Here is a 13,515-nt window from a genome sequence, read left to right on the forward strand (position 1 = left end):
GGTTTTTTGTTTGTTTATGTTTGATGTGACCTTTGATATTCAAACCCTTCAACATCCTGGTCAACTGCTTAATCTCTCAGTGTCCCAGGCAACTCTCTAAGATTACCAGTTGAAGAGTAGATGCCTATCTACAATGGCAGAAGGAGTTTCCTTGTTAGTAATTCAATGAAATCCCAAGTCTGGACCAAAATTCATTTGAAACTAATTGCGGTGTATGTTGTAATGAGTATGTTGGTATAAGCCTACTTTCTGCCAAACAGCTTTCCAGTAGTTCTTGTCAAATAAAGAGTCCTTTCCCAGGAGTTTGTATTTTGGGTGTTTAAAACACTAGGCTTTTGAACTCCCATTGTTCTCCTATGCATTTGGTAAGATCCATTTTAGTAGGTGGTATCTTAGAAACCTTGAGCTTTGAGTCAGGAAGACATGATTTCAAAAACTGAATCAGACACTTACTAGCTGTATGACTCTGGACCAGTCCCCTCACCTGTTTAAGCCTCTGTTATCTCATCTGTAGAATGGGCATAATAATGATGCCTATCTCACAGGATGGTGGGGAAGATCGAATGAAATCACACGTGTAAAGTGCTATTCAAACCTTCCAGCGCCGTATAAAATGGCAGTCATTATCATTGGTCTTGTAGTTGGTTAAAACAAAACACACTAGTTCTATAAATATTGGATTGGGAAGTGTAGCTATGACAAGATAATAATTCATGTGGGAAAAAACATCAGCAGAGAGGGGACATGAAGTAATGACCAGAAAACCCGTCCTTGTTTTAGGAAGACTTGGGTTCAAGACTGGTGTTTGCTATGTTATTGGCAATATCACCTCTCTAAGACTTTAATTTGCAGAGTAGTTGCCTATCTGCTTTGGTAGAGGGAGTTTCCACACAGGGAGTGGAAATTACAGGTCTACACCAATGAAATTACACGTCTGGACCAAAACAAAGAAAAAAATCCTAAGGGTTTTGGTTGACTGCAGGCTTCCTACGAGTCAGCCTGCGAGAGGGAGGGAGGCTGGTGCTTCCCCTGGGTTAGTGTAAAGCCTCACGTCCCTAGCCAGGGTCCCAGTGGCTTCACAAAACTCTGCTCAGATTGCACCTGCAGTACAGGTTCAAATGCTGGCACCTTCCAAAAAAGTTGACCAGGATGTTGAGAATCCTTGGATTTGAGCGCTGGAAGGGAATTTGGAGGCATCCAGTTTAACCCAAACGCAAAAGAAATCCCAGCTCCACCATACAAGTGGTTCTTCGTCTTCTCCTTGAAGATCTCCAAGGATCGGGAGCTCACCACCTCCACGGGCAGCTCCCTGGGACTGCTCTAAATGTTGGGGAAGTTCTTAAAAACGAGACCCTTTGAAACTTCTCCCATAACTCCTAGTTCTGACCCCGGGGGGGGGCCCAGAGAAACAAGAGAAATCTCCCCTCAATAGAAGAGCTCTTTCCATGCTTGAGGCCAGCTCAGAATCAGGGTTAGCTGTTTGTCCTCTCGAGGGTTCTCCAAGCTAAACATGCCCAGTTCCTCCGGGAGACTCCCAACCCACCCGCCATGACAGTGTCAGAACGTTGGGCGCCATCCGAGTCCGATGCGAATGGCTTCGAGTGAAGTTTATATGGGATTGACCTTGGCCTTGGAGATGTTTAGGATCACAGCTGGCTGGCATCATGGCCTTAGAACTGGAAGGGGCCTTGAAGGCCATGGAGTCCAAGGCCCTCGCTGTACAGATGAAGAAACAGGCCCGTAGAAGGTCCCAGTCGGGTGGGCCAGACCTAGGAGCTTGTCAGTGGGGGGCGGGGGGAGCGAATAGGCTGAACCGAACCGTCGGGGGAGGGCCACCTGGGGGGGGGGTGCTGGGCTAAAGCTTCCGGACGGGCTAAGATCGTACCCCCCTTCCCTCTTAAGCCCCTCCCCGAGGTCGGGGTGGGCCGGGCGGAGCCGGGCTGGGCTGGGCAGGGCTGGCCAAGCTGAGCTGAGCTGAGCCGAGCCGAGGCCCGCCCTCCCAGCCCTCCCAGTCCTCCCTGCCCTGCCAGGCCTCCAGGCCCGGGCCGGCCCAATCAGCGGCGCCCCCGCCCCTCGGGCCCGGCCTCGGCGCCCTCCCCCTGGGGTGACAGAAAGTCGGCGGCAGCTCCGGGAGCAGGAGGAGGCGGAGGAGGAAGTGGCGGCCGGGCTGGCCTTGGGACGGACCGACGGACGTCCTGACCGACCGACCGACCGACGGACTCCCCTCGCCCTCGCTCTGGGCGCGCCCTCCTCCTGCTCTCTCCGGCCTGGCCCTCCACTAGCTGGTCCGCCTCCGCCCTCCCCCCGCCCCCGGCCCCTGCCCGACCGGCCGTCCCACCGCCCGCCCCGCGGAGTTCTGCGCGCGCTTGCTCGGCCCGGTGAGTTCTTGGGTCCGGGCGGGGCAGGCGGGGCTCGGGCTCCGGGCGCGGCTCGGCGCGGGGGCAGGCGCTGGGCGGGAGGGCGGGGTTCCGTATATCTGCCCCTCTCCCTCCGGACCCGGCTTGGGCCCCCTTGCCTTGGCACCCCTTCCCTCGGCCTCTGCTGTCCCCTCTCCCCCCGGGGGCCCCAGCTGGGCCCTCCTTCTCCCCCTTTCCCATCCTTCGCGTCCCGAGTTCCCTTCCCCGGCCAGCCCGGGCCGGAAGGGGAGAGAGAGGGAGAGAAGGGGGAGGGGGCCCGAGTCTCGCGGCGCCGCAGGGGGTGGGGTCGGGCCGCCTGGTACCCCACTGGGAGCGGCCCCGGGCCTTCTCCGAACTCAGGTGGGGAGGAGCACGTGTGCGTGCGAGTGTGACCCTGACCGTGACTGGCACTGCCAGAGCGAGAGTGTGCCCGCGTGGGGCCCGGGACGGGAATCGCGCCGCGGGCATGTGCGAGCGGACCGGGACCCGCCCCGAGGCCTCTGGGGACACAAACTTCCCCTTCAGGTGGCGCCCGCCCCCACCGCGGAGGCAAGCCCTCGTTCGGCATTCTAGGCCAATGGGACTCCCAGAAGGGCCTCGATGGGCCAGCCTTCCTGCCTCCCGCATCACACCAGGGAAAGAGGGAGGAGGCAGAGAGAGAGGCTGGGTCCTGGAGGGGTGTGAAGGGGCGGGTGTAGTGGTGAGGAGGGCGGTGGAGGTCGGGCTTGGCAAACTGCCTAGGGAGCCCAGTCTAGGCACCCTGGCCTCTGACTGTCAGTTGACTCTGCCCACAAGTTTTTGTTGAGCACCTGCAGCACCTGCTCCAGAGGTCTGAGAAGGGAACAGAGCCTACCTGACTGTCAGGCTTGGAGAGTATCCCCTCCTGCCCTCGTGGAGGTTAGGGGTATGGCAGGCAGTTTGGGAGATAAGGCCAGGCATTGGGTTTTGGACCTGTCCTGGTTCCCCTTTTCCATATGCTGGGCAACAGTATCGAGGTGTGCAGGCCAGTGCAGACTTCTCAGCCCCTTCCTCTGAACTTCATTCATTTGTTCATTCATGAATGCACACATAGGTTCCTTAGGCACATCCTCTGTTCTGTACCAGGCACTGGGCTGGGCAGAGGATCTACAAAGGCAAAAATGAAAGTCCCCACCCTCCATGACCTTATGTTCTCCTCAGGGAAACAAAATACATACTGACAAATACAGAAGACACCAACTAAAGGGGGTGGTGCTGTGAGGGGAGAGACATCAGCAGCTGGGCGGATGGACTAGGTGGATGACCCTTCCAGCTGGAGATCTGGGATCCAGCCCATGACTGGGCTAAGCCTTGAAGGCAGCTAAAACCAAACAGGAGGTGGAAGTGAGAAGTGTCCCAGGCATAAACTACTTCTTATAATGGCGTGGAGTTGGGAGATGATGTAGTGTCTCGTATGAGGAAGCCCAAGGCCAGTGGGCTAGAACTAATAAAGATCATGAAAAAGAGAAACATACAATAAATGTGGGGAGAGAGGCTGGAGCCAGATTGTGAAGGGCCTTTTTAAATGCCAGAGGGAGGATTTGCCTCTGAGGCAGTAGGGAGCCAGTGCATGCTTATGTCCCTACCTGTGTGTGTGTGTGTGTGTGTGTGTGTCTGTCTGTGTGGGGTGACATCCCTATCTGGTTTTCTGCATCTTTCATGGGTTCTCTGCATGTGTCTGCAGCCCACTCTTGACTCTACAGCCCACTCACTCATGGATCAATTTGTCTTTGTTCTGTGTATCTGGGCCTGGCTAGTGGCCAGTCAAGGAATTCCGGAGGGCCCAGGGTGGCTGCCCCTCCTCTGACATTCCTGCCTGCTTGTTGGGACCCCTCCCTCCAGGAGGGGGTGATTTGGGGGTGGCTGCTCCCCTCCTCTTTACATGCCAGGGACTCCTGACACCCACTCAGAAGAGGTTGCTGCTCAGGGTTGGGGCTGGGCAGGCCCCCAGAGGGGGCACACTGAGGGGGTTACTGCTCCCCACTTTAACCCGTCCTAGGGCAAGGCTGTGTTCCCCTTGCTGTGTGTCAGGTCACTACAGGGCTGGGCCCAGACCCAGGGGCTCAGCTAGTCCGTGTGAGCTCCCAGCCCTTCCTGCCTGCCAGGCACCCTTCAGGTGAGAGCCTGTCTGGCCAGTTGGGAATGTGGATGGGGAGGGGTCCGGACCGGGGCAGTGAGTCCTTTCCCAATCCTGGCAGGCGCAGGCCACGCCCCCCTGCTCCCCCCCGTACCACTCCCACAGGCGGCTGACCTGTGGCCCGGATCCTCCTCGGACCCGCCCTGCGAGGGTGGAGGGCGGGGCTGCCGCCTGATCTAGTCAGACAGGTGCAGCTGCCGGCCGGCAAACACCTCAGAACTGGCCGGGGAGAGCTAGGAGGTGGGTGAGCCGGCTGGAGAGCGGACGGGACAGGACTCAAGAGAAGAGAGAGTGGGGCTGGTGGGCCAGGCTGCCAGACTCCCTAGCTCTGGGGACGAGGAGGGCAAGAGCACCTGGGAGAGCAGAGGAGGTCGGGCGGAGGGAGAAGGCTGGGGCCAGGAGCAAAGACAGGGAAGCCAGAGAGGAAGGAGCGAGGGAGAGGCAGGCAGGCAGAGGAGAGGTGGGCGGACAGCGAGGGAGAGGCAGGCAGGGAACAGCACCTGGAACCAAGGACAGGGATCCTGGCAGGGAAAGGAAGGGCGACAGAGCGACCCTGCCCCCCACCCCAAGCCCGGCAGGTGAACGGGAGGAAGGAGGAGGCCCCCAGGCGTGCCCTGGCTTCTCTCCCGTGGCCGTGCTTGGGCTCTTCTCCACTCACCCTTCTCTGGCCGGGCTTCATCACCCTTCGGTGTTTCTTCAATTTGCACCCGATCTCCTTCCCTCTCCACGCTCCCCTGCCTCTTTGTCTCTGCTTCTTTTCCCCTATCTCTGGCCATCCCCACTTCTTTTGATCTTGGTTATCCAGAGGACCCAGGTGTCCCTGGGCAGCTTATTCACAGCTCTGCACCTGAAGGGCAGTGGGATGTCTGTGGACCCTGTCTGACCCTCACTCCTCTCCGCTTCCCTTCCCAGAAGCCCAGCCAGCCAGGATGGAGTCCTTAATGAACTTGTATCATGAGGTGATGAAAAGAGCAGGTGAGACTTCAGCCCCTCCAACCTTCCCCCTCCCCCCAGCCCCCAGTCCTGACCCTGTGCTTGCATCCCCACAGATCCCCGGCTCCAGGGCTACCCCTTGATGGACACCCCGCTGCTCATGACTTCCATCCTCCTCGCCTATGTCTATTTTGTGCTGTCCTTGGGGCCCCGGCTCATGGCCAATAGGAAACCATTCCAGCTTCGCCGCTTCATGGTCATATACAACTTCTCCCTGGTGGCCCTCTCCCTCTACATAGTATATGAGGTGAGGCGAGGGGCCCTTGTTCTGGAGGGGCTGCAGTTGGCCCATTTGCCCCTTCTAATTGTCCCCTGCCCACAGTGAACTGAAGAGGGTTGTATCTAGCTTGGCAGGGAAGCAGGGATGGGCAGAGTAGGGCCCTCTGAGGGCCTTGGGTTGTCAGAGGAAGGGAACAGCCCCTCTGACCGGCTTGTCCCCCCACCTGCTCCAGTTCCTGATGTCTGGCTGGCTGAGCACCTACACATGGCGTTGTGACCCTGTGGACTTTTCCCAGAAGCCTGAGGCCATTCGGGTGAGTTGAACCCTGGGTAGGGGTGGTGCCAGGTGCCTTCAAGCGGGGAGCTAGAACTGGCCGGGGGGCCTCACTGGGGGCCTCCTTCCTTCCACCTTGCAGATGGTTCGTGTGGCTTGGCTCTTTCTCATCTCAAAATTCATCGAGTTGATGGACACGGTGAGTGTTCGTGGGTGAGACTCGGGGTGGCCAGGGCAGGGTTGGGGGAAGCCAGGCCTCAGCCCTGACCACTCCCCCTCCCCCTCCAGGTAATCTTTATTCTTCGAAAGAAGGACGGTCAGGTGACTTTCTTGCATGTCTTCCATCACTCTGTGCTGCCCTGGAGCTGGTGGTGGGGCGTTAGGGTGGCCCCAGGTGAGGAGGGGACAGGATGGTGGCGGGCTTGGAAAGGCTGCTGGCTCTCTTAGACCCATTGACCCAACTTTTGTGCGCTTCCTGCTTCCCAGGAGGAATGGGCTCCTTCCATGCCATGGTCAACTCCTGTGTCCATGTGATCATGTACCTGTATTATGGGCTGTCTGCTCTAGGCCCAGCAGCCCAGCCCTATCTCTGGTGGAAGAAGCACATGACAGCCATCCAGCTGGTGAGAAGCTGCTCCCTGTTCCCGGGCTCCTCCATTTCCCACCTTTCTTCCCCACTTTCCTTCCCCTCCATCTCTCTCCTTCTGGCCTCTCCTCCATTTTCTACCCTCCCTCTATCCCGTTCTCCACCATCTCTCACCTTCTGGCTTCTCCACATCCCAGTCCCAAGCCCAGCCCTTGCCCTTGGCCCTTGGCCCTGAGCCCAGCCCTCTCTCCCCCCAGATCCAGTTCGTGCTGGTCTCATTGCACATCTCTCAGTATTATTTCCTGCCCAGCTGTGACTACCAGTACCCTGTGATCATCCACCTCATCTGGATGTATGGCACCATCTTCTTTGTGCTCTTCTCCAACTTCTGGTATCAGTCCTATACCAAGGGCAAACGGCTGCCAAAGGCTGCCCAGCAGAATGGGGTGCCCAAAGTCAAGGCGAACTGAGCCAAGCTGGCTTCACCCCAGCCCTCGCCCACCACCTAAGTGCCTCGGGGCTGCACTGAGGGCAGCCTTACCATTTGGGCAGGGGGGTTGTGGATCATGTCTCAAGTCTCTGCTGGTGGGTCACAGGATTTGGCTAGAGCAGGGGGACAGACCCGGACCCTCCCCTCTTCCTATGAGCTGGCACACAGGGACCACAACCACCCCCCCTCCTTGTACCTTACCCCTAACCACAGGGGTTCCCTTGCCCTCTGCCACAGCACAGCCCTGGGGGTGGGGGTGCAGCTTGAGCTGGACATGCCCCCTTCCCCCCTACCCTGGGCCAGCCTGTCTGGGGAAAGGGAATACTCAGGGCTGGCCCCAACCACAGGCCTGTGGCCTTTTAACTTTTCTCACATCGAAGAGGTCAGCAATAATCTTCCCTTGGTCATCGGGGACTTTGTTCTCACCCCATATCTGCCCTACTGCTGGAGGGGCTGGGGCAGGGAGAAGACGGCCCACAAGGGCTGTTCACTCACACGTGTCTTAATTAAAGTGACAAGAAACACCAGTGTCTTTGTGTGCTATGCCTGGTAAGCGTGTGTTTGGGGGGACAGTTGGGCTGCAATTTATTCACTGATTGTGTCTCAAGACTAGGCCAAGGCCCAGTGTCTGAGGAACCTGGGCAAGTAGTCACAAGGTGGCCTTCCTGAGCCCCCTTAGGCGGTACCTGTAGGGGTTTGAGAGAGGACAGCTGGAGGCAGGGGACAGATGTCTTTATTAGAAAAATAAAACCCAGTGGGTAGGGGGGGAAGCCGGGGCTGGCCTCAGCGGATGCCCTGGTGGATGAGGCTGCTCTTGGCTGCACTGGCCTTCTCGCGCTCGCGCCGCTGCGCAGGGTCCAGCTCGAAGCAGCGCCATAGGCGGAGGGTTTCATCGGCAGCGGCCGAGGCCACGGTGCTGCCATCAGGGCTCATGGTCAGGCTCAGGACTCGGGCCGTGTGACTTTTGAGCTCGGCTACCTTGGCCATGCTTGGGTACTTCCAGATGACCAGCTGGTTCTGGGCAAAGCCATGGCCAGAGATGAGTTCTTTATAGTGGGGGGACCAGAGGATGGCACACACCTGGGACTGGGCATCCACGGCACTGAGACATGCTCCTGAGCAAACATTCCAGATCCGGATGTGCCGGTCGCTGGTGCCACCTCCAGTGGCCAGCACGTTGGATTGCCATGGACACCAGGCCACAGCCTAGTGGGGATGGGGAAGGGAGAAAACAAGGGTTAGGAGAGTGGCAGCCCCGCTTAGGGTTGGGCCATCCCGCCTCTGGCTGCACCGGCCTCTCACCTTGACTGCGCCAACATGCTGAGTGAAGGTCTGCAGGGGACCCCAGCCCCCGTCAGTCGGGGCACTGGGCCACACATTCACTAAGTTGTCATTGCCGCCACTGGCCAGGTATCGGCCGTCTGGGGCCCAGCGTAGGCCACACACTTCCTGGCTGTGTCCACTCAGTGTAGCTACGTGGTGTTCAGCCACTCGGACATCATGGTGATGGACGTGGCCAGACCGAGACCCACTGGGAGGAGGAGACAGCTAAGGATGGGACACTGAGACCCTTTACTCCCTTGAGGGAAAGGGTCCCCATCTGTCCAAACGACCCTGCCCCTTCTACCCAGCAGGACTGTGACAAGATAGCTGTGGTGTGAAAGGGAGGGAGCCAGTGGGAGCAGGTGGGCATTCACAGGGACAGGGCCCAGCTCAGACCTGGAGAGGATGTAGCTGTTCCAGGCCAGGGCACCCACGCGTGCTGTGTGGCTGCTCATGTTTCTAAGCCGTTTCTGCTGCTGGACATCCCAAAGCTAGGGAAGAAGGGAAGGAGTTTTGGGGGTCAGGGCTCCCCTTGAGGTCTCTACTTTGGGGGAGGGAGATGTTTCAGAGGCCCTGCCTCCCATCAGGGGACCTCTGGCCCTCACCTGAACCTCTGCACTGCTGGTGCCCACGGCCAGGTAGTTTCCCTCCTTGATCCAGGCCACAGAGGACACGTAGTCCCCTGGCCTCTCTGTCTGCAGCAGCTGCAGGATTTCCCCCGAGCCTGCGTTCCACAGGTACACAGACGTGTCTAGAGCCACAGCCAGCACGTTGCCACAGCTCCAATCCATGAGGTTCAGGTCTGAGGCAGAGAGGAGAAAGAGGGCAGCTGTATCCAGGGTTACTGAGCCCTCCTGTCCCACACCCCTAAGCTTCCTGAGGCCACTCACAGTAGTCATTTCGAATCTCAGGGGCGTCTAGGATGCGGTCAGGAAGGGAGGGGATATAGCGGCAGGTCTTCTTCCGACTGGAACCCGGGGTGGCCTTCTGACTGTACAGTACCCGAAGGCTATTTTGATAGCCCTCAGGGGCATTCTGGGGCTTCCCACTGAGCCGGAGGATCTTGGCTTCTTCCACATCAAAACCATTTAGATTCAAGGACCAGGCTTTCTGCTGCTCCTGAGAAGGGCAGACTCAAGGTGCCAGACTGGCTTTTCACACAACAAGCAGGCCACTGCCACCCCCACCCTGGGGTCCCCCCCCCCAACACACACACCCACCCACCCCCCCTACCTTCCTGGTGGGTGTGTGGTTGGCTGGCTGATTCTCCTTGCTCAGCAGGAAGCTGGCCACCTCCATCTGGGATGTGCTTCGATGGGGGATGTAGCGATCCCCACCTGCCTTACTAGGGGTGCTTTGTGTCTTGGAACCAGATTTGCCTGAGAAGACAGACAGAGGCTGGAAAGGTTGACCCCTCTCCATGACTCCCAGGCCAGGTTGAAAAGGCCCATTTTCCATATATTCCCCTCCCAGGTCCAGGCCCCTTGATGTTCTCACCAGGAGTCCGGCCTGGCGTTCTCCCAGAGCTGTGCGATCGGTTGGCTGTGCGCATTGGGGAAGGGGGGGGCCCAGGGGTTTCCTTGGCTTTGCGCTGCCATCGAGCAGGAGGTGCATTGGCAATAGACGTGTCCAGCTGGAGCAGGGAGTGCAGGTCGTTCTCAAATACAAACTGTGCCATGGTACTGGACCTGGGAACAGAGAGGCCCGGCAGCTGTCCATCAGAGCTCCTGAGGAGGTACAGGGCAAAGGGAAGCCCTCCATCAGGAGGACCTGGGCTGCTACTGAGGCAGCGGGAACAATGTGAGGGTCTGGACAGGAATGACAAGCGAGGGACAGAAAGGGGGCAGACTGAATCTGGTGTAGAGAGGAGGCAAGGCTGATGGGGTGGCAATGCCCAGCAGACATCTCAAAAGGCTGGAATCTAATAAGATTAACTTGAACTTAGAATTGGGTTCAAAAAATCAACAGCATAAGGACAGGAAGCAGGAGAGGCAGGCCAGAAATCACTCAAAACAGAGCAGCCTGTTGGAGGGGACGGCAAAGCAAGAAGGTACAGGTATGGACAGAAGGGAAGAAACACCTCCTAAAAGTGAGGCCAGAGGATTTATCTACAGGAAGGTGAGGACTCCCACGGCTTAAGGCTTCATCTGGGAGCCGAACTTGTTTGGAAAACTACAGCAATAACTGTATTTCAATAGAATTGGTTTCCTTTGTAATGCTATCCATGATATGCTTTTAAAAAACATTCCGAGAAGGCCTCTGTAGGTTTCACCAGACAGAATGCCACAGGAGTCCATGTCATACAAAAATTAAGCCTCCCTGTCTTGAGAATATAGTAATAGCTAGAATTTAGAGAATACTCCAAGGCTTACAAAACACCGAAACTCCCAACAGCCCTGGGAGGCAGGGGGCTGTTTGGCTCCCTCCTTTACCAAGGCAGCATTGGAACTTCCAGACCAACCCCCAGAGCTGCCTCCTACAGTCAGACCCGTGATGTGTAAAATGAAGCTTAAGGCCAAAGAGAGCTGCAGGCAGGAACAAGATGAAGAATGGAAGAGATTAGTATTAGGCCTGGAGTCAGGAAGACTCAAGCTTCCTAAATTCAAATCTAGCTAGTACTTCCTAGCAGTGTGACCCTGGGCAAGTCACTTAATCCTGTTTGCCTCAGTTCCTCCTTTGGAAAATGAGGCGGAGAAGAAGATGGTAAACCATTCCAGTATCTCTGCCAAGAAAACCCCAAATAAGGTAACAAAGAGTTGGAGGCAACTAAAAAAGGACTGACTGAATTCTCCCTGAAGGAGAGCCCAGTCAATGGTAGGAAGAGCACTAGGCCAAAGAGCCCAGAGGGAGTTCTGGGTCAAGCGCAGGACCAAACACTATGTGCTGGTCTGGAGATATAAAGACAAGTATGGAACAGAAGCAGCACTCAAGAAACACAGCTGGTGCAGAATACTGCCAGGGCAGCCTGGCAGGGAGGGCATGGGCATCAAGACAAGAAAAGGTGCTGTAGGCCAGGCTTCTCTCAAAGGGGGGTGGGGGTGGGGAGAACGGGCACTGTGGAGGTCCAGCAGCAGGAGATGGAACGCCATGTACAAGCAATAACAAATAGGTGAAAATGTACTAGGCAGGGAAAAATCAGCTGAAGCCGGATCGAAGGGCCATGAATAAATGGCCAACAGGAGCCTGTATTTTACTGTAGAGGTAGAGAATGGGGAGTCCCAGAAGCTTCTAGAACAGAGGGACACGGTCAGTTTGGCAGCTGTGGGAGACCAATCAGGAGACCCAGATGTCAGAGAAGGGGAGTAGATAGGGGCCCGGCATCTCGGCTGTTTTGGGTCAAAGAAGAGAAGAACGGCCCAGGCTGCAGATCTGGAGGGGAAGAAGGAGGCCTGGGACCACTTTTAAGCTCTCACTAAGCAGCTGGTTTCCCGCTTCTGGCCTCTCACAGCCCCAGTCAGCCAATAAACATTTAATAAGCACCTACTATGTGCTAAGCCCTGGATCTACAACCAGAGAGCAAGGCAGCACTTAGGATCTGCCACTGTGGGGGGAGGGGAGATGCTCTCGCTTTTTTACTCCATTCTTGGTGACCCCATCAACCCCCAGACTTTTAGACCCAGCTGTCATTGGACATTTGGAACTAGATGTCCCACAGGCATCTCAAACTCAGCTTGTGCAGAAAAGAGCTCATTCTATTCCCAAAATTAAACTCCCCTCTTGCAAATGTCTTCCTGCTAAGGGATCCAGCCTCACCTCCTCAGTCTGCCTCCCCAACACATCTCTTGCACCTTTCCCCTTCTCTCTATTCCCCAGGACGACTAAACTTTCTCCTGGTGGGGCTCCCTGCCTCCGGCCTCCACACAGCCACCAAAATGATTTTCCTAAAATGAAAAAGGTGTCATTTGCAGTGGTTTCCTATTACCTTGAGCTAGGACCAAATATAAACTTCTCAAGGCTGGAATTTAAAGCCCTGCCCAACAGGATTCCAACCTACCTTTCCAGCCTTGGTAAAGGAGACTCTATACACTGTGTGTCCCAGCCAAACTAGCCTTCTCGCCATCCCTCACCCCCCATCTTCGTGCTTTTGCCCAGGCTGTGCCCCACGCCTGGAACTCCTGCCCTCCTCCACTCCTTAGAGGCCTGAGTTTTTTCCCAAGCTCAGTCCCGTGAAGTCTCCCCGTTTATTCTGAATATCTTGCTGTCCACAAGAGGGGCTACTCCTCTTTTCGAGCACAGACAACACAGTCCGCTGGCTGCCCTACTGAGGCTCCCCCTTGGCAGGCCCCTTTCACGGTGCCCAAGAACAGAGACGTCCAGATGTCCAGAACGCTGCCCACAACACTCCCGGGTCTGGCCCGAGCCAGATTAAAAAGCAGACGGGAAACACAGAACAGAACAAAGACATGGACCAGCAGCCCCTCCCTCTGGCCCTGGAGCCCCCCACTCTCTCAGGACCCCCGCTGCTCCAGGCCCCCTCCCCCAGACCCCCTCCTTTTGCTCTAGGCACGCCCCACCGCATGCAGGGCAGGAGACGCGTCGCCCCCCTCCCGGCTCCACCCTCCTCTCCACCTACCATGAAGCACCACCCCCCCCCCCGCCGGTGGCGGTCCCCACTTCCTGCCCGCGCGGCTCCGGCGCCCAAACAAGGAATGCACCACTCCGCCCCGGGAAGCCCGTCACCTGTCGGGCCGGCCGCATTCTGCTCGCCCTGGGGCGGCCTCCTCGAACCCCGGGGGGATGCCTGCGGACCGCCCCGCCTCAGGCCTTCCTCCCTCTCTCACTCAGACCTCTGCGGCTCCCACGGGCTCCAGCATCGACCCCGCGATCATCTGAGCCTCTGCACAGCAAGCCCTGACCTCGATCTAACCTCGGCTCCCACCGCGCCCCCGTCCAGGATGGCACATAATCAGCGCTTAATCCACGCTCGGCGCCCCTCTCCACTCCCCCAGCCTTCTGCTCCCGGTTCTTGGCCACCTCATACCTCCGCCCGATCTCGCTTCGTCCTCCGCCGCCTCTCCTCCACTGCCAGCACCAGCTGGGCGTTTCCGGCCGCCGCCATTTGAAGGCTCCCGCCGCGCT

The 13,515-nt window shown here is 57.5% G+C and overlaps 2 protein-coding genes across 3 annotated transcripts; one reads left to right on the top strand and one right to left on the bottom strand.

Annotated features, from left to right (window-relative positions):
* Nucleotides 1-1,948: 1,948 nt before the first annotated feature.
* Nucleotides 1,949-7,640, top strand: ELOVL1 (ELOVL fatty acid elongase 1). Its single transcript, XM_036753283.1, has 8 exons — nt 1,949-2,378; nt 5,464-5,526; nt 5,601-5,791; nt 5,997-6,077; nt 6,180-6,236; nt 6,326-6,431; nt 6,524-6,660; nt 6,881-7,640. The coding sequence occupies exons 2-8, from the start codon at nt 5,481-5,483 to the stop codon at nt 7,091-7,093; spliced, it is 831 nt and encodes a 276-aa protein (XP_036609178.1). The 5' UTR covers nt 1,949-2,378; nt 5,464-5,480; the 3' UTR covers nt 7,094-7,640.
* A 185-nt stretch (nt 7,641-7,825) lies between these two features.
* On the bottom strand, nt 7,826-13,515 carry CDC20 (cell division cycle 20). 2 transcript variants are annotated; one of them, XM_036753445.1, is made up of 8 exons: nt 13,418-13,515; nt 9,934-10,124; nt 9,670-9,815; nt 9,327-9,555; nt 9,042-9,238; nt 8,833-8,927; nt 8,416-8,644; nt 7,826-8,319 (listed from the first exon to the last, which is right to left on the bottom strand). In XM_036753445.1, exons 2-8 carry the CDS (start codon nt 10,112-10,114, stop codon nt 7,897-7,899), a joined length of 1,500 nt encoding a protein of 499 aa, XP_036609340.1. In that variant the 5' UTR covers nt 10,115-10,124; nt 13,418-13,515; the 3' UTR covers nt 7,826-7,896. The 2 variants fall into 2 exon arrangements, with proteins under 2 accessions (XP_036609340.1, XP_036609339.1); XM_036753444.1 differs by lacking the exon at nt 13,418-13,515 and adding an exon at nt 12,190-12,317 and having other exon boundaries at nt 7,828-8,319.

The sequence above is a fragment of the Trichosurus vulpecula genome, chromosome 4 (assembly GCF_011100635.1).
Source record: "Trichosurus vulpecula isolate mTriVul1 chromosome 4, mTriVul1.pri, whole genome shotgun sequence".
Taxonomy (NCBI): Eukaryota; Metazoa; Chordata; class Mammalia; order Diprotodontia; family Phalangeridae; genus Trichosurus; species Trichosurus vulpecula.

Bases quoted from the DNA above. Each gene is read 5' to 3' on its own strand.
- ELOVL1 (XM_036753283.1), top strand. From the start codon at position 5,481: ATGGAGTCCTTAATGAACTTGTATCATGAGGTGATGAAAAGAGCAG. The intron at 5,792-5,996 runs GTGAGGCGAGGG...CACCTGCTCCAG, and splicing joins CCCTCTACATAGTATATGAG to TTCCTGATGTCTGGCTGGCT. The intron at 6,237-6,325 runs GTGAGTGTTCGT...CTCCCCCTCCAG, and splicing joins TCATCGAGTTGATGGACACG to GTAATCTTTATTCTTCGAAA.
- CDC20 (XM_036753444.1), bottom strand. From the start codon at position 12,215: ATGTGTTGGGGAGGCAGACTGAGGAG. The intron at 10,125-12,189 runs GTGAGGCTGGAT...CTCTGTTCCCAG, and splicing joins TGGGGAGGCAGACTGAGGAG to GTCCAGTACCATGGCACAGT. The intron at 8,928-9,041 runs GTGAGGGCCAGA...CTTCTTCCCTAG, and splicing joins CCAGCAGTGCAGAGGTTCAG to CTTTGGGATGTCCAGCAGCA.